The sequence below is a fragment of the Oreochromis niloticus genome, linkage group LG15 (assembly GCF_001858045.2).
Source record: "Oreochromis niloticus isolate F11D_XX linkage group LG15, O_niloticus_UMD_NMBU, whole genome shotgun sequence".
Classification (NCBI taxonomy): Eukaryota; Metazoa; Chordata; class Actinopteri; order Cichliformes; family Cichlidae; genus Oreochromis; species Oreochromis niloticus.
This window is the reverse complement of record NC_031980.2, coordinates 3,258,627-3,285,387: the sequence shown is the minus strand read 5'-3', so window position 1 is coordinate 3,285,387 and position 26,761 is coordinate 3,258,627. Positions and strand designations below refer to the sequence as shown.

At 41.4% G+C, this 26,761-nt stretch overlaps 1 protein-coding gene across 1 annotated transcript; it reads right to left on the bottom strand.

Moving 5' to 3' along the window:
* Nucleotides 1-17,279: 17,279 nt before the first annotated feature.
* On the bottom strand, nt 17,280-26,761 carry tbx18 (T-box transcription factor 18). The gene is made up of 8 exons (XM_005449785.4): nt 26,087-26,761; nt 24,719-24,878; nt 24,236-24,337; nt 22,019-22,190; nt 21,451-21,618; nt 20,390-20,454; nt 18,991-19,085; nt 17,280-18,781 (listed from the first exon to the last, which is right to left on the bottom strand). The coding sequence occupies exons 1-8, from the start codon at nt 26,319-26,321 to the stop codon at nt 18,240-18,242; spliced, it is 1,539 nt and encodes a 512-aa protein (XP_005449842.1). The 5' UTR covers nt 26,322-26,761; the 3' UTR covers nt 17,280-18,239.

Genomic DNA, 26,761 nt, shown 5'->3' with positions numbered 1-26,761 from the left:
ATATAAATATTCCAAGCTACTGCCATGATTCTTATACACAAAGATCTCAGTCCGACTGTTTCTCGCCTCACTTGCAGTCGGTTGCAGCAGATGGCTTCACCTCCCTGAGCCTGGTTCTGCTGAAGGCTTCTTCTTGTTAAACGGCAGTTTTTCCTTCCCACTGTTGCCACATGGAGGTTTTTTCTGTATCAGACAACCTTTCAATATAAAACGCCTTGAGGTGAGTGTTGTTTAAATAGTGCTATATAAATAAACTGTTGAACCAGAGGATTAGCCTTCCATTAGCCATTGTATCAGGAGGTTTCGTCCTGTTAAAAGGGAGTTTTTCCTTCCCACTGTCGCCAAAGTGCTTGCTCACAGGGGGTCATATGATTGTTGGTTTTTTCTCTGTATGTACTATTGTAGGGTCTGCCTTACAATCTAAAACACTTTGAGTTGGCTGTTGTTGTGATTTGGATTGATTTGGATTGAATGAAAGCAGGTTTGGGGCACCTGTGCGTTGACTTAACTTTATATAGTGTTTATGATGACAGCAAATATTTTAATTCTGGCAATTTTTAGTGTCACAATGTAATTTTTTAAAAAAGGTGTTAACCTGACCTGAGAGTAACCTCTGCTTCCCAGATATTACCCGCACACATACTCAAGACACACAGAACCACAACTGTAAACAAACAATATGCACAAACACAGGCCGCGTACGTGTCTAAACAAAACACAGCCAGAAACCAACAGTGACCACCACACAGCAACAGGTTACAGATGAAACAGATGGAGCTTCTTCTCTCAGCCAGTTTCATCTACTCTCCTGCCTCCGTAAAGATGCCACCTCGGATAGTCTCGCCTCGCTGCAGGTGTAAGTGTAAGCTTGGGTGTGACTGAAGAGAATCCAGAGCGACCCGGAGAGTTAAAGAGATGAAGGCAGAGAAAGAGAGACAGATGAGCGAGCAGATTAGGCTCGTCCTTGGCGCCTGTCTGTGGTTCTAGTGAACTGATGTGTCACCCGGATCCTGAGGGTGTTGACAGCAGAGCTGGGAAAAAAAGGTTGTTGATGCTACTTGGAGTCATTTTGCTCTTTTTAAGATCTGGGGTGATTGTCTATGTTTTGTCCTCATGGGAGTGGATTCAGGAAGGAAACAAGAGCGCTCTACTCTTCATGTATTTAAGTAGGATTTTAAACTTTGGATGTGGGTGGCAGACGCTGCTTATAGAGTTAAAAATGATTGAAAATCTTTGTCTTTCTTTCTGATTGGGGAAAAACAAAACAACAAGTCTATCTTCTTACTTCCAAGCCTCTCGCCTCGTCATGCCTGTGTGCAAATGTGCACAGGAATTCATAAGTGTGAGGGGTGTACATATATTTGTGTCTGCTTGAGAGTGTGTGTGTGTGTGTGTGTGTGTGTGTGTGCATTCCTAGGTGACGCACACATGGTTTTCACATATCTGTTTTACAGCATTTTGCTGTGTAACCCTGACCACTGTCTAACCATCTGTCCTGCTCTCTGGATGCCTGTAATAACCAGTTACCCCTCTGTCCTTGCTGTCCTCCCCCCAATCTGGGACACTCTCCTGTCATCACACTCCACTCCCACCCCACCTCAAAGAAAGTCAACGGAAAGCAACATTTTAAAAATGTTTTAATGTGATTTTGTCTTTTGATAAAGTGTGAAATGTTGTGGAATGTTAGCACAGACGTCAAAAATATACATAGAAGTGGCAGTTTGATACCAGACACTTGCTCACACATTAAATATGCACAGTTTTTCATTCACAGGTGCGCAAAGTGAAGCATTCACAGGTGGTTTATTTCATTTCCTTCACACCTTCACACCTGCGTGGCTGATATTGGCCTCAATAGATGGGTTATACTAACACACATACAATTGACACACATGTGCTTTCTATAGGGAAATAGAAACAAAGGAATGCATTCACAACCACTCAGTTATCAAAATGATACAGCTGGGAAAAGTTGCGGCTGTGGGGAGGTACCCATAGGTCTCTGTGAAAAGATAAAAGGGCACACACACACACACACACACACACACACACACACACACACGTACAGTGAAGCTGATGTACAAAGGACAAAGGTGGTTCCTGTGTATTGTATCTGACCTTATAAAAGCAGTTTCCAATCAAAGCCAACCTCTTTCAAATGTACATATGTGTATATATAAATATTTACACACATACATATATATATATATATATATATATATATGTATATATATATATATATGTGTGTGTGTGTGTGTGTATATGTGTATATATACATATATATACACATATATATGTATATGTGTATATATATGTATATATATATACACATATATATATATAACCTGTTAGCTTATCAATATGCTAATAGGAAAAGTGGAAGAAGAGGGATGGATGGATCTGTCAGCTTTCATCTGAAATACGGTAATTTTTTTGTTGTGTTCTAAAACCTCATGCAATGCTCTCAGTTTTGTTGGGCATCAACACTTTTAAGTATTTTAAGGCTACCATCATCTTTTGTTGAATACAGTTGATTACAGTTGTAATCTGTTAAAGTTAGTGGAAAAGATTCTTTCTCACACGAGTGTCTGTGCATGTTCTGAATATGCTTTGCACCAAAAACCCAGAAGTACTTTAGAGGCTGAATAAATCTTAAATATGTATACGTGCATTTGCTGATATTCAAATGCTGAGGAGGTGCAAATAGAATAGCATGCATGCCAAATTAATCTGCATAAGCTAAAAAATATCTAATGCCATCTAACAAAATGCCAGCCTATCAGCTTCTAACAATGAAAAGCTTGGAGATATGCTGTGGTAACCTAAATAGTGCGCCCCTGGCTGTGCAACTGTTTTGTAGCGTGGTGTCAAATTGCATCGTGTAAGCCTAACCCAAGATACTTTACATACTGTACTTTGTGTGTGTGTTTGTGTGTGTGAAGTGAGAACAACTAACAAGGACATTTACCAAATAATGAGGACATCTGAAATTTTAGACAGGGTGTTAGGAGCCTTTTTCAGTTGAAAGACAACATTTAAATTGTGTGCCACTAACCACAGACTGCCAAATGTTATGGCTTCAAAAGCTGGCTGTATCTGTGTTTGAGCAGCCTCATTCTGTGATGTTTCATTGTTTTAAATGAGAATAACTAGTGTGTTTTTTCTCCACAAATGTATAGATCCATGCTTCTCTGAGGCCATCCTCTTTTCCTTCTTACTGCCAGCTCGATATTCAATATCCTGCATCTAATAGATCCACTATGCCAGAGCATCTATGCTTTTTTAAATGGATATATTTATTCACAGAATTATTAAACAAAGTATTAAACAAATGTTCTAGCTTCCAAACTAGATGAATCCACCTATTTGTGCGAAAAAATAATAAATATCCTTTATATATGTAAGTATATAATAATCTCTTTTTTTTCTTAACCTCTGTGTAAGTGTGCATGTGCACGCGTGTTATGTTAACAGGCTCATTTCCGCAGATTTCGCCCATGAATGTTTTTGTCGGTTTTAAACTCCTGTGGAAATCCAACCTCTGCTTCCTTTCTGCAAACCCCACAGTCAAAATATACTTGTTTAGGTTTCAGAGGGATTACACAGGGGCTAGCTAAGGCTATAGAGTGTTAGTAGATGGGTCGAGGAGGCTGGGGCGTCTGGAAAACTTTGTGTAAGCGGTAAGCGAGGCATATCTTAGGTAGAGTTGAAAGTCAGGTTGTTTTGGCTGTGAGGATGGATTTTGCAGGTTTGGGACTGTTTAGCGCAGAAAATATTCAAGAAGATGAATGAAAATTGTCCCTCGCAGAACCTAAACCAGATGGAAAAAAAAGAGAGAAGGAAAGGATGCGTTTAGCAGGGGCAGGGTGTTGTCGAATGGAGAGTAGTGTACACTTCCAGGGATCATCAGAGACTAATCCCTCTCTAGGGTCATCTGCTGGGGGTCATGCCTAAAAAGGGAGAGGTCACAGCAACATCCGGCTCAATGCATTAATGAGGGGTTTATACTGTAGACCAGTGGGTGTGGGTATCTTTAAGTGTTTTTCAATGGTTCTCTTTAATTACCAGCCGTGGCACCATGACTGGTTTGGTTTCCATTCAATCATGCAGTCATGAAACTTTGCAGGCATATGAGTTTGAAGCCTGGAGTAGTCGTGCCCATGAGCAAAGGGTAGGGTTTTGAGTAAAGGCTGGTAAAGGAACAATGAGCCCCCGACTTCACATCCGTGTCCCACATTGTCTTTAATTTGTAACTCCTCGTATGAAGCCCTGTATCTAAAGGTGGGTGTGGTCACAGCTCAAGTGTTCACACTGTAGTGCGTCAGCTTTACCGTGAAAGGTTAAAATGCTGCACAAAGCAGCTGTAGGTGTGTGGAGTCAGGCCTCAGTGTGTGGCCTTTATTTGCTCGGGTCAAACGGCAGCAGATGGAAGCGTATTGATGACTTGCCCTCTGATCAGTATTATTGATCAGTGATTACAGTGAAAAGGCTTTACTGTATTCAGTCCAGCATGCACACAAACACACTGAAGGAGATACTGTAGCCCGCTTGGGACAAACTGCTCTACGTGTTTACACCAGAGTGTGTGACTGCGGAGCAAGGACAGAGATTAACATGGAACACACACACACACACACACACACACACACACACACACACACACACACACACACACCAGCACAAACATTCCCAGTGAAACACAATGAATTACAGATAAAGCCCAGACAGAACATGTTATACAGTCACATTTAATTTTCAGCTGTTGTGTGTTGTGGAGACTGCACAATGTTGCTTTGTAGAAGTGCATTAAAATGCATAAGAGTGAGAAAATGCCTAATTGTTTTTTATTGACTTTCCTGCAGGCCCAAGACAGACAGTCAGATCCTTTCATATGTCGAACAGTCCGCCCATCTGGTTAAACCTCGCTGCTGCTTGTGATTAGCGATGTGCTTTTATACAGCTGAAGTCATGATTAGATCATTTTGTTTTACAAATGTAGCATTTCAGACCCTTTGATTGCTCAGCTGGTAGAGTGAAGGACTGTAGCGCCATCATAGACGACATCCTTAGGTCAGTAGTTCAGTTTCATTAATTTACAGAGACTTTATCCTATGTTGACAGGCTTACAGTTGTCTGCATCAGGCCAACGCGCTGCATGTAGCTGTGAGTGGTGTGTGGGAGGATGACATCTTTTATGGAATCTTTTAAATGGTTTGGACTTAAAACTTAACAGAAATCAAGCTTCATATAAAATTAAATGATATTGTGTTCTGAGACATGAGATTTTTAAAGTAATGTCACACTGCTCACCCGCACATATATGAATAAGTATAACATTTTCTCTGTATTATTGTAGCGTCTTTACCTTACAATAATACAAAAAGTGCAGATGCTGCAGGGATTTGGTGATATATAAATAGAATTGATTTGAATTTAATGAAAAACAGCTTTCATCACCTAATTTTGTCAATATATAAAACTGGAAATTGTTTAGATGAAGCCATGAATGGTTTTCTTAAAACATAACTGTCTGATAAAACTTCAAGTTGAAAACAGGATTGTTTGGCTGTTGGGCTGCACACAGTAGCATCATAGTTTTTATATTCCATATCCAGTCTTTACTTATTTTAAAGAAAGACATTGTGTTGGTGTTAGATTTGCAAATGAGAAATACTAATGTAAAAATAGGCCCCAAACTACATCGTTTTCCAGAGGGATAGTGTGAATACTATGTGAAGCCACGTTTCGTTTTATTGCCTTTTTACAGATCGCTTTTAATATTTGAAGAATTAGAAGATAATGACAACCCCCAAAATGCAGTTTTATTAACAAGGAAAATGTTCTATAACTCCAAACGATGTATAAGCAAACCTTCAGCATACTGATGGACTAAAACTAGAAAGCAAATTTATATCAAATTGCAAAATTGCAATCATTTTTTTAATTTTAAAAAATTGTGAAATTTTCATTTTTGATACCATCAGGAAACTTCACTACTTAATGACTTAAAGTGGGACTTTTCTTTGAATATGCCTTGTACTAATTTAAATATTTTCTATATTTAAATAATGTAACATTTTTCTGATAGACAAAATAAAAAAGAAAATAAACACTTAAATGTTTATTTTGGACATTTTCTTTCCTTGGGTCTGAAAGAAGACATGTCACTGAAGCAAAATAACCCAAAGTGTTGGACCAGTATATAAAAAAGCTTCCTGTGGCACATAAATGTCACATTATACAATTCTTTTCATTCCCCATAATATTTTTTTTGTACTTACCTTCCAGATCCAGTGTTGTTTACCCATAAAGCAGAAGTTCCGTTGACATTTCAATAATTTAGAATAAAAGTATACAGGTTTGTATTCTTATTTAACTCGGTACTAACAAAATTGCTTGATAATAATTGTTAAATAAAGGTTGTGAGTTTTTATTGGTTGCGGTGAGGCCTGCATGTGGTTGGCTGTGAGCCAGGCTGATTGACAGCTCTACCTGGGTGGCAGGAGGCAGTGACAGCTCTGTCGCTGTGGAAACAAACACAGCAAACCTACCGGCCAATCAGAGTTGACCGTGAACTCTGGGGATTCGTCTAACACATGCCGAAGATTTCCTCAAGACTAAAACACACATAAACACACACATATTCTTCTATGTGCTGCGCTGCTGCGTCGGATATATGAGCGTATATGTGCTAAAGTTGAGTTGATGTGTTCTTTCTCCCCGTGTGGTGTGGTCTTCTTTCGACACCGTCTCTGGGTCGTTGACGTAGTTGTCATGGGAGAGTGCTCTCCGGACCCACATGCGCTCCCGTACACATGCACACACATCAGGGGACAAGGGTCAGCTTGTATTAAAAGACCAAATAAACGAAGTGTTCGCACCGCCAACCCACCGCAGACGAGCACAAAGAACTCGAGAAAGTGACAGCAGGAAATAGGTGGATGTTAGATGTTGGAGGGGAGCTGCTGAAGGAGAGATCTTTCATATCTTGGGGCAGCAGTTTGGATCGCTTTGGGTGGTGTTTCTCACCTGGATGGTGCAAAGTCATCTACACGTGCACTGTTTAATGCCATTTGAACATGATTCTGTAGTTTACCTGAACTTTGGCCTTGCTGTAAAAGACAGTAAGTCACTTTTAATCAGTGTCCTCAAAGCACACTGAAACAGATGTACCGGAGCATCTAAGCCTGTCATTAGACGGGCTGTCGTGTCTGTCAGCTGCAGAACTGTGCTGCTATCTGCTCAGCTGTCCTGCTTGTCTGATTACTTACTGTAAAAGGCTGGTGTGTGTTTCAGAGATTCAGTGTCTGTGTGCACACTTCGTCTATGTAACAACCTGACATTTTTGTGTTTTTAGTGGATCTAGGAGAGACCGTGTCTTTCCTCGTCAACCGTCTTGCTCTCTCTGTCTCCTTCTGTCCCTCCTACTCCTTGTTTTCCGCATATTTATCTATTTCTCTGTCATTTTGTTTTGCTTTACCACATTTCCTTTCAACTCCACATATTCCTTCTGTGTTTATTTCTTTCTTTCTCAGTTTTTCTCTCTGTTTCTGTCTCCTTCTCTCCTGTCTGTCCTATTCCCCCCCCCAGCTGTTTTTCTCACTCTCAAGCCGCCATAAATCGCTCTCTTGTTGGCTGTTGAAGTGTGAGGAATGGCAGATCTGATGGTTTCTCACAGCTGTTACAGGCGTTCCCAGGTTCACCTCGCTGCACTGCCCTCTGTGGTCCTGGCTTTCAGACCTGAAGGCAAAATATACAAGACATGAATAGGGTTTTAAATATTTGAACTGCTTTGATGTGAGCTTGACTTATCTTGCCAAATAGTCCAGAGAGTTAACACATCTCATCCAACAATAAGACAAATCAGGCCCTATTTTTTAAGCTTGTGCCAAACAATGGTTTTATTTGGGTCTACTGGGTTTGTGGATTGCAAAAATATGTGTAAACTAGTTAAATATAAAACTGTTAAGCTAAACTTAAAATCTGTCCAAAAGTAATAAAATGTATTTACTGGTACATCTAAAGCTCAGTAACTACATAAACTGTATAAAAGAGGTAACTAGAGACACCATGATGTCGCCCATTGGTATGTGGACTACTGTTTTACACCCTGGACTTTAACATTTATCAAACTGAGGCACTGGGCTGTCAATCATAAGTTGGCCACGCCCTTAAATAATCCATTTACTTTGAAAATAGGATATCGATTGAGCAAATAAACACCAACTGTAAAGAAGGTCTGAAACTAGCAACTCAGACTAAAAACTCATCAGGAAAATGTCATAAATCAGAGGAGCTGCGAACTCATTTTCTTATAAACTTCTATACGATCGAACTTCTTTTTGGAACCACATTTGTGAATCAGGTTTAAGGCATTCTGTTACATATAGGGCCAGATTTACTAACGTTAACTGGGTTTGGTGTAAAAAACAAACAAAAAAAAGTACTGGTAATAATTACAATGACAGCACAGTGACAGTTTTGCATGTAGGAGGTGGGACGCAAAGATTTTTCTGTTTCACCCTGCTCAAATATATTTCTATGAGTTCTTTTCTCAAGGTGCAAACAACAGGGAGGAGAATATTTAAATCAGACATGCAAGCTAATTTATTAATGTTTTTGACACACATTTTGTGGCTAATTGCCAAGATATTTATGCCATGTCCACACTAATCTTTTTCTCTCCGTTTTGGCCTTCCGTCCACACTGAGACGGCGTTTTTGGTCAAGGAAAACTGAGCTTTTTGAAAACGTTGTGGTTTGCTCTTAATTTGACAGCCCTATTAAAGATTAATATCAGTTTGTACATGCTCCAGATAGCCTTTCTTCAAATTCTTTAATTCTCACTCGCTTTTGCAACTTTGTACTTTTGTGTTAATCGCAGCAACAACCTCACTGTCAGTCCATTTAAAAAACTCAACATTTTGCCGCGACGTACCCGTATCTGTTTTCAGGTGATTATTAAAGGAAAAGCAAAATTCTCTTTAACTAGGGGCACGTTATAAACTGTAAATTATGCCTTTCTGAATCTGTCTGAAACTAGCAGTGATCGCTCCGTTGTTGCATGAAGATGCAGTGTACTGTGTCAGCACAGGCTCGCAGCACATTGCCAAATATCCTCTTGCCATTCCCCACCTCTCAGCAGTGCTCCTACCCCCACTGACACACACACACACACACACACACACACACACACACACACACACACACACACACACACACACACCGCCCTATTCCAGGACCAGGACTCAGAGCACAGTGTGATCTGATGCCCAGCATGTGACCCCTCCAACTATGCTGGCAAAGCAGCATGTGCTAGTCCACCTTTACATGAAAATTGATTAACAAAATAAGAAGTATGAACAAGAAATACAAAGTATCAGTGTGTTGTAATGCAACTGAAACCTTGACTCTTCAGCACTTTTTGTGTGTCTGCAGTGGCAGGAGCACGAGAGACACGGATGGAAGACACCAGATCAGATCATTATTATCACCAACAGGAATAAACAAGTTGTGACCTCTCTATTTCTCACCCCATCCCTCTTACTTACTCCCTCCCTCCTCAGTTTCACTCCCTCAGTGCTCTTTCGCCCTGCCACCTCCATCTCCCCTGTCATCTCTTCCCACAGCTCCCTCCCGGTGTTCCTCCTTCTCTCCTTGCCCCCATTGAGAGAATAGTGATCATGTCTGGCGTTTCATCGGCTCTTTGCACTTCTCTCCTCTATTAAGATTGATGGACTGCTTGGCTATAAATGAGCATGCTAAGACTTGGACAGGGCCACGGTCAGGCAAGGGCTACATCTATAAACCCGCACACACACACCCACACTCAGACTCTCACATGCACTCTCTTTATTAGCAGCAGAATGTCTGAGCTGGGGCCCAGGAAGGACGTGACAGTATGCAAACATAGAAAACACATACATACATACAGACATAACTGCTTACACAAACCTGCCTATCACCTCCAAAGATATCTGCTGTAAACTGGTGGTCCTGAAGTCCAATACTTTATAATCAAATTAAAAACAGTATTTCAGTATAATGTCTTTTCCAAGACCTCCTTAGAATGCCAAAAGGGGAAGATTAGGCATGAAAGGCTTTTTTTTCTTATCATTATCATCATTTGTTATCTGTGGTGAGCAGAAATGCTTTGTTTCATTGCTCATCCTGCTTTGTCACCGTTAAAGCCATATCTCGACAAGCTGTAGCCAACTGATCTTGTCAAAGTGACGATGCTTATCCTGCACAAGCCTAGAGTCCAACGTATTTTCAGACAGACATTCCTCTTTTACCTTCAGAAATGATTTAATTCTTCATGGCACAGATTCAACAAGGTGATGGAAACATTCCTCTGAGATTTTGGTCCACATTTACATCATGGTGTCACACAGTTGGACCAGATTTGTTGGCTGCACATCCACGATACCAATCTCACATTCCACCACATCCCAAAGGTGCTGTGTTGGATTGAGATCTGGTGACTGTGGAGGCCATCTGAGTACAGTGAACTCATTGTCAGGTTCAAGAAACAAGTTTGAGATGGTGTGTTCTACTCCAGAAGGTGGGTACACTGTTTCATAAAGGGATGGAAATTACCAGCAACAATACTCTGGTAGGCTGTGGGTTTAAATTATGCTTACTTGGTATTAAGGGAACTAAAGCGTGCCAAGGAAATATCCCCCACATGATTTACAGCTCCACCAGCACCCTGAGCTGTTGATTTAAGGCAGGATAGATCTATGCTTTGATGTTGTTTACACTGAATTCTGACCCTATCACCTGAATTGTACAGCAGAAACTGAAACTCATCCGACCAGGCAACATTTTCAGTTTTCTGTTGTCCAGTTTTGGTGAGTCTGTGTGAATCGTAGCCTCGGTTTTATGTTATGAATTGACACAAGTGGCACTTGGTGTGGTGTTCTGCAGCTGTAGCCCAAATTCTGCAGGTTGGATGTGTTTTGCATTCAGAGATGCTCTTCTGTGTATGTTGGTTATGATTTTTATCAAATACAATACCTTTGTTCCTTACGCCGCAGATCACACATCCACAAGAAACTTCATAGCATGATTAAAGGGAACGTTATGTTCTGGGATTTACGTCTTACCTATTAGATTATAAATGCCACTGTGATCTATTTTAAGGTTCAGAAGTTACAGAAGTTCCTGTTTAATTGTTGATTTTGGATTTTGTCACGATAGATAGATAGATAGATAGATAGATAGATAGATAGATAGATAGATAGATAGATAGATAGATATGTTTCTGTGGTACTCTGTTTAACAAGTGCTTACATCCAGTGCTAATTTAAGTTCCCAAAAAGTCCTTAGCCTTTAAAACTGTCCGCAAAGGCAGCTGTGAATAACTGTCCTGCGTTCGGTTATGTGTTGGCTAGAGGACTCAGGAGGGACCGAGCTACAGATCACATGCTTAAATAACTGATAGACATTTACAAGGCATTGCAGTGACTCTTCTTTCCTTTTGGCTGGACACTCAGTCTGTCAGACCTTCTCAATGTCTCACACAAGCACGATGCGTTACGCACTATGAAGTCTACATGTGTATTCCCATGAATGTATTTTGCATATTTCTATCACTGTAGAACTAGAGGGGGGAGTGAGAGGAGTTGTTTGTGCCTTCTTTATTGACATGGAAAGATTACAGGAAAATATTGTGTCATAATTATTTCTCAACACCTCTCTCATAGATCAGAGTTCATGGGGTGTCTAATAGGGGTGCATTGAGAAACTTCCCGGTGGAGCTTGCTATAAATCAGTTTAGCTTGAGCAGATTTGATGACAAAGAATTAATAGCTGTAAAGGACACCCTGAGCCTAAACGTCTAAAAGTCAACTGTCATCAAATACCCACGGGGCCATTAACAGGTCACGCAGGTGTAGCTAAGCTGAGCCTGCAACATCATCAGCACAGTTACCCCCCCCCACCCGAAGCGCCCGGAGCACAGGTGCACCCCCTGGAACAGCGGCAGGGGCGGAAGAACCTCTTTGTCCAAGTATTTGTCCTCTTCCTTCATCCTGGTGAATCTTTGGCTCTTTAATTTGAGACACACAGCGACACACGATGGATATAAGATGTGAGATCCTGAATTGTCAGCTGGCATCTTTCGCTAAAATCCAGCTCTCAAGTGTTGACAGATGTTTTAATCTCATTAGAACATTTCCTACTGGGAAACCTATAAAGTTCCTTTCACATTCAAGAAACTCAAGGCTTTTTCTTTTTCTTTTTTTTACACAAACCGCCATTTGTAATTCTAATATGCTGTTCATCAGATACAAACAGACCTCTTTTTTGCCTCGGACCGTTGCAGGCATATTTGCCAAACCTTGTTCTGTGCTCAAGGGGAACTTTCCTGTCACTGCCTAAAATGACCTCACCTGTGGACTCCCCGGTTTATATGCTTGGTCACGTACAGCAGGCCGCAACTCCCCTCTGAGCACGCTCGACCACGTGGTCACGTTGTCGGCCCGTATGCTAATGTGCACTTCAATCACACAGAATGCTAAAACCACACAACTGCCCTCTATGCAAATACTGACTTCTGTGTTGAATGCACCGGGCAGCCAATTCCCCGAGGGAAGAAATGAAATGAGTATAGAGGAGAAATATGGTAAACGGGTTTGCTCACTGTTGAACGATACCACAAACATTAAACTGGAAAACATGGAAAACATTTTTAAGGCATTGCAGTTTTCCCTGCTTAATTATTATTCTTTGATGTTATTGTTCATATTTAATAGAAGCCACTCACTTTATCCAACATGTTAAAAGATACATAAAATAAAAACACCTTTTACTCTTTCTCAGCTAATTCAAGATCCCAAGTGAACCTTGCTCCAAAGAACTGGCATTTGATTATGAAGGGTACTGCTTTTTCAACAGGGTGATCTGTGATCTGTAAAATACATTTTAATTGCACTGCAGACAGAAGTGCTCTTATGGTGAACTGTCATCACTACTGTGGGATGTGTATCCATGGTTACCAAGGACACATAACTGGGTAACAAAGGAGAAACTTGCTGCAGATGGAAGAAGTTTGCCTTTAAACTTGTGTTTAACATCGTGAAAGAGTCTGTTTGAACCCAAACCATGAGTTCTTCTTTCTCCCTTAAACCTAAGTAAATACTTTTACTACATGTATTTATCACTAACAGAGGAGGTGAGGACAAAAATAATAGTAAAAGTGCAATAACGTGGTCCCATACAGGACTCGACCCTTCAAATACAGACTTCTGTAGGTTTCGTTCTTCTACATGATAGAAACAACAACTTAAAGGCTTTTCTTTGTGCACTGGATCATGATGCTAAGGAAACATTAAATGGAAAAGCCTTGGCTGGTGTAAATTTTGCTGCTACTAAGTTCTTGCCTTAGGATGAGCTGCACCAGCAACCCTTCAACCTTTTTTTATGGAGGAGAACAAAACCACTGGGAGCTAAATCTGTCAAAGCAGGTTGCAGATGAGAATAATCTTAGTGTTATATTAGCTTACAGAGTTTCTGGATATCTTCGCTCAGATGCCCCAAATGTAGAATGTTGTACCAGAACTTTAACTCTTTCTTCTTGAAAGCCTACTGCGAGTAACCTGTGAAGCTCTTTTCTGAACTGAGTGCTTTCCATCATATTTCAGGTCTGCTTATAGAAAAAAATAACTGGGTTTGCATCAGACGTTAGTGAGGGTGGTCTGTGCCTATGCAGCTACCCTTAGAAAAACCTGTTCTAATGGTCATCAAGCTATTGATATATACTGAGGTGTCAGAACTCATTATTAATGGGACACGGGACAAAATCAAATATGTCGAAATGATGACCATAAACACTTTTTGTTTGGGTTAGGGTTAGGACTGTGGACTGTGTGGGACCCAGCTCTCATAACCAGTAATGATGCTTCACATGAAAGTTGTGTCAAGCTTCAATCACAAGTCAGGATTTCCAGTGGGGTCAGAATGGGTCATGTAAGGAGTGATCCAATTGTAAGTCAGTGCAGAGGGTTGCAAAGAGACTATTTAAGGGAGAATTAAATCTGTGTTGGGTTCTCCTTTTGATGGGCTGAGTTGCAAAATGTTTTCATCACAGCTAATAGTTGCTTTAGTGCAGTCACTGAAAGTTTATGTAAATATATTTTGATTTGCAGTAGTGCATCAAATGAAATGGCTGACAGCCAGTTTACCTGTTTAGTATCATCACAATAACATACAGTACTAATCTTTCCGTCCAGCATCAGCTCTTTTTGTACTCTCTCATCCAAGTTGCATATGCCCGAGCTGGCATGAACGCACAGCCTTTAGAAAGAAGCCTGATATCTCTCAGTACAGTGTCATGGTGAGCTGCTTTGGCAGTACTGCTAGTGTATATTTATGTGTACTTAATGTTAACAGGAAGACAAAGTAGTGTACTCAAATAATAACAGATATTACAAGTAAGGATGATAAATAGTGATTTTTATTAACCCTGCAATGCCAAGTGTGTCATACTTGATAGCTGAATACTTACTTGATACTTACTTGAAGTTTTTGTGACATTTTGAGAACGCTACATCGTCAGCACAATAACATTGTAAGCAAAAACTGTATGAAAATGATGGATGTAGCAAAAAATGATTACAAATTAATGGTCATAATTGTTAATTGTAAATTGATGCATTTTAATTGTAAAATGCATTCAAATACCAGCCCACAGCCCCCGTCTTCATCTACCTCATATTGTAGATATAATCATGCATCTGAGAATCAGCTGGAAGTTACCTGCTCTGTTTATAAATTACAAATGAGGCAAATTTGTGTTTTTCTCATGAACAGCGTTTGTGTCCCCCTTAATTTGTATTTTTTTAATTCAGTAATTGAAATTGAAATCCACTTATCAAGTTGTAATTCTTTACAAACTTTTTGTTACATTTACCCTTTTTAAAAACCTTTAAATAATAAAAATGTGACAAATATTATATTTGTACTTTTTTCGATTTTTCTGAATTTTGATCTGTGACACTGACTGTGAGAAGTTTTTGAGTGATTTCCAGCACATTTGGTTACAAAGTGTGCTGAATAAACATGTGAGGAAAGATAAGCTGTGGTTGTAGATTTCATAGCGCTTTGGTTTAAACAAACTTTTGGTTTTAGCTGACAAGGCGTACAGGTATTCATGGTCGTCAAGGGACTTTGGCCTATTTCGTTTTTTGTTTTTTAATTGGCACCTCTGTGTTCAGGACATTGTAAGTCATGGTCATAGCATGAAATATGCTAAGAATGCAGGATCTGGGACGATGAGATCGGAGTAAAATATTTCCTCCTGTGATGGTGTTACAGATGTAATCTTCTTTAGATCCTGTCTTGGTCCTCTTGTCTCAGCATCAGTCTGTTTGATGTGTGGATACTCCTACACTGTGCTGACAGTGTTCTTCGTCGCCAGATGTGACCTACTGGCCTTTCTACCATTGCCATGAGATCCACTGACATGTTACTCAGAGCACCTGATTAGCATTTGGGAAATGCTACTTTGTAATAAAAGTGAATCTCATGGAACATATTTGTTTTTTTGTGCATGTTTAATTTCTGATTAGAGTTTGAATAGATTTATATCAGGATTCCATGAAAACCTCATGCTAAAGAGACACATACAGGTCTTAAACACGCAAACACACTGCTCCCTTCATCCTCTGTCCTCCCCTCCTGTTCTCTTCCCTCAGGCAGATAGCATCAAAGATCTGTCACGTCGGCACCTGGTCTTATGTAAGTGTTAATGTCCCCACCTCAGCTGAGAATCACCGGAGCACTGACGCCACGCTGAAGTGTGCCTCTGTGATTTGGTGTATTTTAGCTTTAAATGTATTTTACCATTGCACCTGAGATCAGAAGTCTAGTAAAGCGTTCAAAGTTTTCAGAAAGAAGGAGATTTAAGCAGCATTGTGTTTAAATATCCGTGTACGCACAAGGCAGAGTTCCATTTCCTGCCACTCGGACACAACAAGCCAATCATTCCTCAGTTCTAAAATAAGCTCTCCTCCCCCCCGCCATCCTCCTGCTCTCCCTTCACATGTGCTCCTCTCGTCAGCACCTCTCACCTTCAGAGTGACAGGAGACAACTGATGAGGAGCTGAGGAGGAAATGGGTGACATCAAGAGGGAGTCAGCAAACTTCGAAAGGGGAGAAATGGGGCCGAATAAATCAGTTTTAAATGGGCGGATTACCTTCTATCTATCACAGCTAGCTGCTAAAGAGGCTATTGTAGTTGTTGGCCTCATGCGAGCTCAGACAGTGGACTTACACAGTAGTTACAAATACCACCAAATTTATATTGTACCTTGAGTGCATTCTGAACATTTCTCCATCCTCCATTGATCGGTGTTTTCTAAGTGTGTGTTTGCTCTCTATTTTAGGAGCCAGTGCAAATAATTTCATTGTGTAGTTTTGTCTTAAAGACACACAGCTCACGATGCAAGTTTCCCATTTTGGGGCAGCTGCTACAGTTTCTGATGTTTGTGTAGCTTTAGTATTGACAAAGCCTCTCAGTATTAAGATTAGCTTAAGAAAGCTGTAGATGTAGTTCTCTTCTCACATGAAACCCTGCTCTGTCTGGCTTTCTTGGAAACTCTACTTTTTCGGGTGTTAGAGTACATAGAAGACTAAAAATTTTGGCGTGTGCTTTCACACACAGGGTATTATAACTTTGTGTGTGCTTGTGTGTGTGTGTGTGTGTGTGTGTGTGTGTGTGTGTGTGTGTGGGAGAGGATGGGGGTGTCAATTCTCTGGGATCTACATGAACTTTGAGACTGTGAGGTCACATACTCGCTGACAACTCAACCACCTGTTGCCCCACACACACACACACACACGCACGCACACACAAGTGTGCACAGGGACACACATATCCACATCCTTACACCCACATCCACATTCATAGCACACCCTCTGTCGTAAGATTAGTCACTTCTGCAGACTTGGAGTTGTAATGAGTGGTGATTGTGACGATGGTGTTTGAGAGTTGTGCTTTCTCTCTTTTGTTCTGGGATGTTTTTCATTTTTCTGTGGAAAAACCAACTACTTTGTCACACAGACACACACACAGACACACACACACACACACACACCTGCAGTTATATGCAAATACAACTAGGCGTATTTTCTTGAGGAAATACTGTATTGTGATTGCTTTGATTTTAAAAAAAGTGTAAAGAAATTGTCGTGCCCACACGAGCATACATTGAATTTCATTACAAAACCATGTGAAATCAGTTAAATTAGTAAGTTATTGATTACATTCAAACATCGTGACATGTATACATATATTTTATTTGGCTCAAAAAGGTCACAGAACATGTTAATGTCCTCGGGCCAAAGGGCTTGTTGTTATAGCGTATTTGCAAAGAAAAGCTTTTCAGTCAAGTTCAGGGCAGCGTGTCCCACACCTGACCCAGTCTTAAGAGCAGAAGCAGGTGCATTGGGGTTTTTACGTGCGAAGGGTTGCACAGCCCTTTATATACAGAAATCTCCTCCCGCCCACCTCCCCCCTTATATATACAGAGTCATGTACTGTTGCTTCTCTGACATGAAAAAATACATTTAAGCCTTAAATCTTTTCATTATCCACACCTCTCTACAGTTTTACCATTAGGCCTCGACTGCCACCAGGATAACTCCTATGGTCTGTTGTGGCTATGACGTCATTAAGTAATTATACGTCAGACCCCGAGTGTTGTATGTAAAAAGTGTTTTTGAGTGGTGAACAGGCCCTGCCATTAGTGCATAGTGATCGAGGGAACAATCGTGCATGTAATGAGAAAAAGTTTGATGGTGTTTAGCAGTCCCACCCTGTGTAGGCAATGATAGAGACAAAGGCAGCACTGTATCATGGTGACTGTTTCAGGGCAGGGGATGAAGTGCTTGCTTTGATTCTCTGGGCCACAACGGTTTGAGCCCAGTCCAAATTCAGTCAGTGTGTTCATTCGTCTGGACTCCTTAACCACCACTGCTGCTTCTTTAGTGACCACTGCAGGTCCACAGGCATGTCATAGAAATCGTGCGTGAAAATAAAAGTAAAAATTATTTCCTTCAGGTAAAGCTTTAACAAGCTCATATATTCACAGAGGCAAAAAAGCCTGCTCTGTCACTTCTTTCTGTCTTCAGTTCAGCGTGATGCTTGATCGTTAATTCAGAGAGTGTTCTGGAACAAAAGCAGCACACACCCAATCCAGGGTGTCACTGTGTGTTTGTGACAACCCAGAGTCAGAGTCAGCCCATGTGAGCAGTGACCTGTGAGGCCCCGCCTCCCGACTGGCTCCCTGCCAGTCCTAAAGTCCGAGAATCGAACAAGAAGCCCTGCTGTCCTCCGCCGAGCACACCCAGACTGTCCGTTAAAGTCCCACTGGGCGACGAGCCAAGGAAGGCACTCTGATGATTGGCCGTGGCAGTGGCGGCCATTTTATCAGGACTGGCAGCGAGGCGCGGTGAAGAGGGAAATGTGTAACCATACAGGCTGTAGGGCGGCGTGTGGAGGCGAAGACCGGCATAGCCCTGTGAGGTGGGGTTGGAGAGATAGCCGAGCTGAGAGGCAGGGAGAGGCAGGGAGCAGAATCCTTCGGCTTCATACGCAGATGGACCTCTGGGTGGGGGGAATGGCTCTGGGGCGTTACTGTAACGGTGGAGGGGGTGTGCGGGCCGGCTACAGGTGTAGTCCGGTGGGCTGAGAGGGCAAACTTGGAAAGGAGATGAGCACGGGGATGTGGAGAGCAGGTGAGACGATGCTCCAACCCCTGCGTGAGTTCCTGGGACTCCTACAAAACAAGAGCAGGATAAATGTTTACAGGCATGGCAACCTGTAGTTGGTATTACCATAATCTTTTTTATGGTCTTATAGGATGTGTGAGTGACTGATAAACACTTTCATGGCGTGAATAAGGACGCCCATCACAAACAAAGATTTTGTATTTAGGTTGGATGGCTTATGTTCACCATCCAGAAGCATCCTGTTGTTGAACTTTACCTTGCTTGGTCATGCCAGGGATGTCCTCAAATGTGAGTGTTCGCAGGGATGGACGCCAGAATGCATAAGACTCAACCAAAGCCTCCAAACCCATCCTGCAAACACACACAAATGCACACATTAACACTTCACCGTGAGCTCTACCAACCTTTTCATGTCTGATGCAGCGGGAACCTCTCTTTCTCGCTCTCTCTCAGCATGCCTCACTAAATCGTGCAACCACCTGGCGGCCATCTTAGTCGCCTGTGGGGCCCTCCTCGCCATCTCCATGGAGACCGCAGGTAATGAGGGGCATAAACGCCAGGCTTCGATTGGCTGCTGCTGGTTGGGTGCTCGTGTGTAATTGCTTTCACACGGCTTTTACGGGCGAATCAGGACGAAGGAGCAGGAAGCCGCAGCAACGATTTATGAGGTGGGACTCTCCTTCCTCCTCCTCCCCCGCCCCAAATCTGAGCCTCCGTGCTCCTCTAGGTGGGGCGGAGGGTTGCTGTGGCGGGTGGGTAATGCGAGTGCTCTGTTACCCCTCGTTAGCGTGAGGATAAAAGTCTTCCCCCCTGCGGGGTTGTAGCCACGGTGATAATTTAGACAAGCTGCCCGGAGCGGTTCTGTGTGCTCCAAAGCAGCCTATCAGAGCAGAAGTTTATTTAGCAAACTGCTAAACTCTTCCTGTAATATTTAAGAGGAGGGTTTTTTTCAGCCTTCCTGAGTTTAACTTTTATAGGGTCAGCTGTCAAGGTGCCTGGGTTATCCAGTTTGCCGTTCTCTACCTTCCTCCCTCTCGCACATTCCCTCTGCTTCCCTTCCTCTGGCTCTCCTCTCCTCTCTAATGATTTCTACGAGGCCTCAGGGGAGTGGCTGTTTGGAGACTGCTGGAGTTTTACTGCTGTGTTGTTTTAATGCTGTGTTTATATATGTTTAGAAATGTGTTTATACAGATTTTCTTTGGGACACTCTTGACTTTTATTATTTTGCTGTTGATGTTTATGTTCCCGAGGCTGGCTGGAATCTGACGCTCCATTTAGGCTCGCAGACAAAGTTACAGCATGTGCCTGTAACAGTGCAATTGCAGGAATTAATTTGCCTTTAAAGTTAGCACATTTGAACGAAAACGTATCACCACTCTAACCATAATGCTACGTGCCACGTCTTTTTTCAGCTTAGTCCATTTCTTTTTCCTTTTTTTTTGCCCTTCAGGACAAAATTTAATGGGAGGCTGTAGCACATTTTCCATTAGGAAAAAAATAAATAAATAAATACATAGCTTTGCTCCCCATAAAATCAGACTAAAATAGCAGTGACAAAAACCACATGCAAGCCAAAATATGAAGCAGTCATGCATCGCTCACTACCCCTAATGCACCAGATAATGTGCAAATCTCTGCGGTTTAAATGAACTCACCGGTTTCTGCCAGAGTCTCTGAAGCCTTTGGCAAACGGGTTTCTGTCAATTTTCAGCCTTGTAATCTGAAAAAGCAAAATAAGACTCTAATTATTTCCCGAAACTTTGTTATTATGAAGTCAAAGATAACGCACTGCGCTATATAATACTGCTTCCAGCAAAAATGTTTTCTTTCTCTGAAATCTTTCAATCAGGTCTATAAACACATTCATTCGTGAGCATGCGTACTTGTATGTGTCTTTGCACATTTATGTGACTTTGTGTGGGTTCATGCATGCATACATGCATGGAGTTAATGTCTGTGGGCCTGCTCAGACTGTGGGTGGTGTTTAAGGCCCAGCTCTGTGACCCTCATCCAAAAGGACTTTTATAGACATCACCACCATGTTCTGACTTCAGCCATCATGCACTGCAGGCCAGCAAACCTCAGCTAACGTCCTACTTCAAAGCTCACATGAGTGAACATGTGCAAAAATACAGAAAAGCTGCAGCTTTCCTTCACTGAAAACAGAAAATATAACAATCTTAAGCTATGTGTGACAACTTAAGCGAATATCACTATTATTTCTTAACAACCCGTCACATAAGCCTTTATTTGGTAAACTGCTTTAACAGCCTGCAGAGGAGTTTCCAGAGGACTTTATTCTGTTTATTTTGTAAAGCATGTACATGCATAGACATACATGCCTGCTGACAGTTAGAGAGGAATCTGCCTTTAAATGCAAAACATACAACATGTGTGATGTATTTTTAATATCCCTGTAAAGCGCTTTAAAATAGATTATTGTCTTAAAAAGTGCCATATAAATACATTTTACTTACTTACTTATTAGGAATTAAAATAGCTTTTCTTTACACTGCATGATGAGCTGCACGAATGTACAATAAACTTCTAACATCAATCTCTACTTCACAACCACAACATCCAAAATTACATCATGTGTTTTCAAATTCACAGCACATTGTAGCAGCACACACTGGAAATGTGAGTTTCTTGGCGACTGTGGGTATTTTGTTATATTTAGTTTATGGGTCTCTACAGAGGAGTTCAGCTGAGCTACCTGTTGGTTCTGATACGCCGTGACGGTGGTAAACACGGTCTCTGGGAACGAGAAGGTGCGCGTGCCTTCCCCGGCAGGGATGGTCCTCACTGGGGATAACTCTTCTCCGCACTCCTTACGGATTACGTGGACCCGCGGCTGGTATTTGTGCATGGAGTGCAGAATGACCTGAGCCGGGGGAGGAAAACACATTGATTGAGGCTTGGGTTATGTAACTGCTATTTTATGTGTTTCATAAAGCATGGCTGGGGTCAATGGACATATAGGCTTGTGGGTGCACGAAATGTACAGACCTACACAGTAAAAATAAATAAAGAACATTTAAAAAAACATAAAAATGCACAGAACATTAAGTCATGTTCAACTCAGACTATGAGACTTTTACTATTTCATATAAGATGAGACTTTTTAATATTAGATTAGAAATTTACATTTTGAATAATAGCTCATTGTGTGTTGATTGTAAATATTATGTAGTCATATTATTTGCTACAATAGTAGTATGTCATTTCATATAACAGAGCCACATTAGAAAAGTGTCACACAAGTGTGATGTGCTGCTACATACATGTCCTTGGTCATCCAGCTCGTTGTTGGTCAGTTTGAGTTTGTCGAAGCTGACCACCTGACGCATCCACGTCTCTCCTGAGGCCGGGGAGTCCGGATGGATGTATACTCTGGGAGGCACAGGGGAGTCGGCATTCCCCGCTACCATCCACTTGGAGCTGTGATACACGTACCTACACAGTTCACACACATGACAGTGAGTGAGCACGGTTTCTGTCTGAATGAACAACTCATTTACAAATCAAAAGATAGACTCGATACCTCAATAACTGATGAATAAATATACAGTAATAAAAAATAACAAAATGTTTTGTTACAAGGGAGCGAATGTACAAAAGCATAAAACCTTAAAACTAAAATCTAAGTTGATATTTTACTCTTTATGACTTTAGGGCCGGATTGGACACCCCCCTCCAGGCCACAGGTTACACTCCACTACAGGATTAATGCTCTTTTTAAACAAATAGTATTTTCCTTCTGTTTGATCCACGGCGCTTTGACACCGGACGTTCTTAAGTGCGCCAATGCGCACCAAAGTTTACATAATGCATTTGTTATATGTTCTATAGGCAGATGGACCAGTAACGTGCTATCCGGCATATCATTCACTTTAAAACGTGGTAGCCTAAAACTGAATTTTGAACCTTTGAAATGACACCCACGCGGTTTATATCACGCAAAGACTTGGCTGCACGGATACCGCTGCAATAACACGCCGTTTTCTTCTGCTTTGTAACGACTTTTGCTGGTTTGACCTTCTAGGGTGGAGAGGTTAGGTATCCAAACGGTCCTCTCCAAAAGGGACGACAAAACCGCCGTGACAAAACACCGGTGCCAAGCACCATTTGTGGAGGGAAAGCTGAGGTTGCACAATTGAAAAATCCTGGGTTGTAGCAGGAACAGAGTGTATGGAGTCTAAATCAGGACTACATGCTAAAGAAAATTGCTGTGCTGTTCCCATTTATACAGTACACGCGTGTGAGAGTGTATATTTAAGCTACAGCGCTGTAGGGTACATTTCAGCTTGGGGGACTTTTTTCGCGATTCATTTTTTCGCCTCAAAATCGCTTTTCTGACATTGGTTAAATCACACGACGCATTCCCAAATTCCTTATATAGAATGAATTTGTTTTTTCAGGGCTGGATGACACAAAACTATTGAACTATTTTACGAATGACGTGTTTGATTGCTTAGTCCTTTAAATCCTAACAGCACATTTAAAATAATCATAATCATATTAACAGTTGTTTTTGTTAACATCCAGCGTGTTTGCTTCACATGATGCATTAGCCTAGTTTGACGTTTTATTATATCTTAACAGATTATTACGTCAATAAATTGCCTTCTGCTCCATAGTCTTGGCTATTGATAAAGGTGTTACGTTGATCCAACATGTTTAAAAAAATATGCAATTTTTACAAATATTTTCTAGAGTTTTTTTTATTTTTTATTTTTTTATCAGTGCATAAATTCATCCTCTAACTTTTGGCATTGAATATATCCAACCAGTTCATTATCATGCCCAGTGATTCATCAAAACAGTTGAATATAAGGTTTTAAGGATTAAAACAATTCAATTCGACATCCAATCACAAATCAGTAAAAAGTCTGACTGTAGTTAAACGTTACGTGGGACTAGAGGATTACATCACTGCCACACTTAATCTACCTTTTAACGTATTACTTTATCTGAAAAGTTCAGTCAGCAAATGAACACCAAGATTATGCCCTCATTTAAAAAAAGTAAACATTATCTAAAAATACTTTTTAAAATATTTTGTACACAATTATAAAATCAATAAGATGGTGTACATGCTATAATTGACATTATTACATATTATTAACTTAAAAAGTCTATCTTTTTATTAAAATAAAGCTGAATGTGTTCTTTTAGTTCACATTTAATTTGTTTTTTTGGCGCCGACCACAGTCCCTCACGTGACGTCGCAGGACTTGTGTCATGTGACTTTGTTATATATTTCGACAGGGATTGCTTTGACAAGTCAAAAATAAAATGGTGTTTCAGATATCCCAGTGTACTCGGATTCACTGGCACTCTATTCTGTTTTTACTTTTTCCTTCATTACGAGATTTGAGAAATAGCTTTTAAAAATTCTGACAGCAGGATCTCAAAGTTTAAGAAGCAGCATCTTTACGATTTACGAGCTTTGGAGTAAGTGTGCACAGGCCTGTGGTGGAGCTTTTTGTGGGTCTTACCTATATCGTTTATTGTCCACGGGGATTATATCCATGGCGATGTAATACTGCTGATGTGGATCCAAACCCGTAATCTTCACACGCATAGCGGGGAACATCCGGCTGCCAGGAAAACCAAAATCATTCTTTTGCAACACTCTGTCATTTTTAAACTGGTGAATAATATATTATTCCCCGTCACAAAAATGCATCAATAATAGCTTAGTTAAAGAATTAATGCCATAGAGTTTTGTTTGGCTTGGTTAGCGAGATTAACTCTAAATAATTATTTTAATAGCAATTTTGCTGGATCACTTTTCAAATTATCATCTGGTTCAGTGCCTTGCTCATCTAATTTCTACGAATCGTGCGTCTTATTTCTTCTTATGTATTTAATACTGTTTTCATCCTTAAAAATGTTTTTTTTTCTCTCCTCAAGTTTCTCATTTCTTATTTTCTTCAGTCACCCATAAAGTTACGCATTCACGCGAACCCCTGTCTCACCGTCCGGCCTTGGTGATGATCATCTCCGTGCCAATCTCGTGGAACCTTTTCCACAGGTCTGATCCCTGCAGGTCCACGCGGGTCTCCTCTCCGGTCCCGGTTACCGGCGCCGTGCACAGAGCTGCGGGCTGCGGGCTCTCCAGCAGCGCGTCCTCGCTCTCTGCCGCACCGGGATGAATTGAGATTGGCACGTGTTAATTGTAACATTCCATCACAAGCCAAGCGTTGTTCACGAGGTGTTGCATTTCACTTTTGTTTTGTGATTCATTAAAACAAAAGAAAAAGAAATCTGAACGGGGTTAAAGCACGGTAACGTCACACGGTAACGTCAGAGCAGAACAAAGGAAATAAGTTAAAAGCCTTATGCATACATTAATTTACAACACACAATTATTTCAAAAGGACAAGAGCGAAATAAACGTTTTAAACCTCTGGTAGTTATTTCTGTCTCTACGATTTAATGTCACGCTATTGGATATCCTTTAAAAAAAATTAAAACTATGAGAAAGTAGAAATATCTGCATGCTTAAACACTGCCTCACACTCAGTACTGACCTCAAAAATTTACAACGATTTTCACGCCAATGCTTGAGTTGAAACCTGTTTAAATACTGAGGATATGTTCAGAGGAAACACTAACAGCGGTGTTTATGCGTCTCGCCGCTGTTGTTATTTGTGCTATTCAGCACAGGCCTCCCCAAGTGGTAGAAATTTATGGACATTAGACATGGGCCTAACGAGGCAAACTAACACAGAGACAACTCCTCAGCCAAATGCATTGTGAACTTACAGCGGGTTTAAATCCTAATTTGTCCGGGCCAGTCGGTTTATTTCGTTTGCAGACCTCTTAGTATCCTTTCCGTGGCAGTTTCCCGGCCTTTATACGCTGCTAATTGGCGTGTTTATGATTGCAACACAACTCATAAAGCCTCTCACATTAGTCACACTCACACCGCTCATATTTACTAGACCAGAGCAGTGATGTATCACAGTCTCACCGTGCGGCCCCGAAGGAAGCCTATTGTTGCTTTACTTTATAAACTTCATCTTTTTTTAAGGCTTATGACCGAATTCTAGTCGGTGACGAGAAGAAGAGAATATGAATTATTATGCAAACAAGGGAAAAATGCTTATGAATAAACACATAAGCGAGGATCAGGATTTTGGTCGTCTGATATAATAACAGAATAACAAGTGTGCGCGGGCAGCAGTTGAACAGTAATTAAACAGCTTAAACAAATGCATCTTATAATGATGGAGTATGAGCGTCATGTCATCATTTTATAACGCTGACATGTCAGACACCTATTTCTATTTTACATTATTATTATTTCTATTATTACTAGTATTATTATTATTATAACTTACGGGATCCGTCACTTCCACATTCAGCTTCACTGCCCCGGTCGCCGGTACACCCTCTGTCCGCTCGCAGTCCCGGGCTCCCGGTTACATCAGTCACATCTGTTTCGTCCTCGAAGCCGGGGGACACGACCTCCTCCCCGCTCGTCCTGCGGCGTTTTTCCGCGCCGATCAACGCTTCTACTGAGAATGCATGCGCCTTGACGCTCAGCGCGCACGGGGACCTGCGCTTCTCTGCCATTTCTCCGTGTCTCGGGACAGAGGAAGGAGACGAAGGAGACCGCTCACGAGCTTGCAGGCCGGGAGCAAGAAAAGCTCAAAACCAAGGAAGTCGCAAAAAAAGGTGATCCACGCTGACAATCCCGCGCCGAGGGCAGGGTAGTTTCTCCGTGCTTGCACGGAGCAGCTGACAAGACGGAAGGGCCTGGGACGAGCTGTAATGGTGTCTCCGTTATCCGTAGGTGCTTTGCGGAGTTTTGGAGAGTGTCAACAACCGAGCTTAGAGGAGAGTCGGGGAGAGGGACCTGTCAGTCACAGCGCAGAGCAACCAATCATGAGTAATCACAACCCCCCGGAACTTTTCCTTTGGTCCCGCCCGCTGTGGGGGCCGCTCGTGCCGCCTTATGTGGTAAAAGTAGAGCTGGTGAATGAATCATGTCTTCAGGCCAAGGAGAGCTAGGA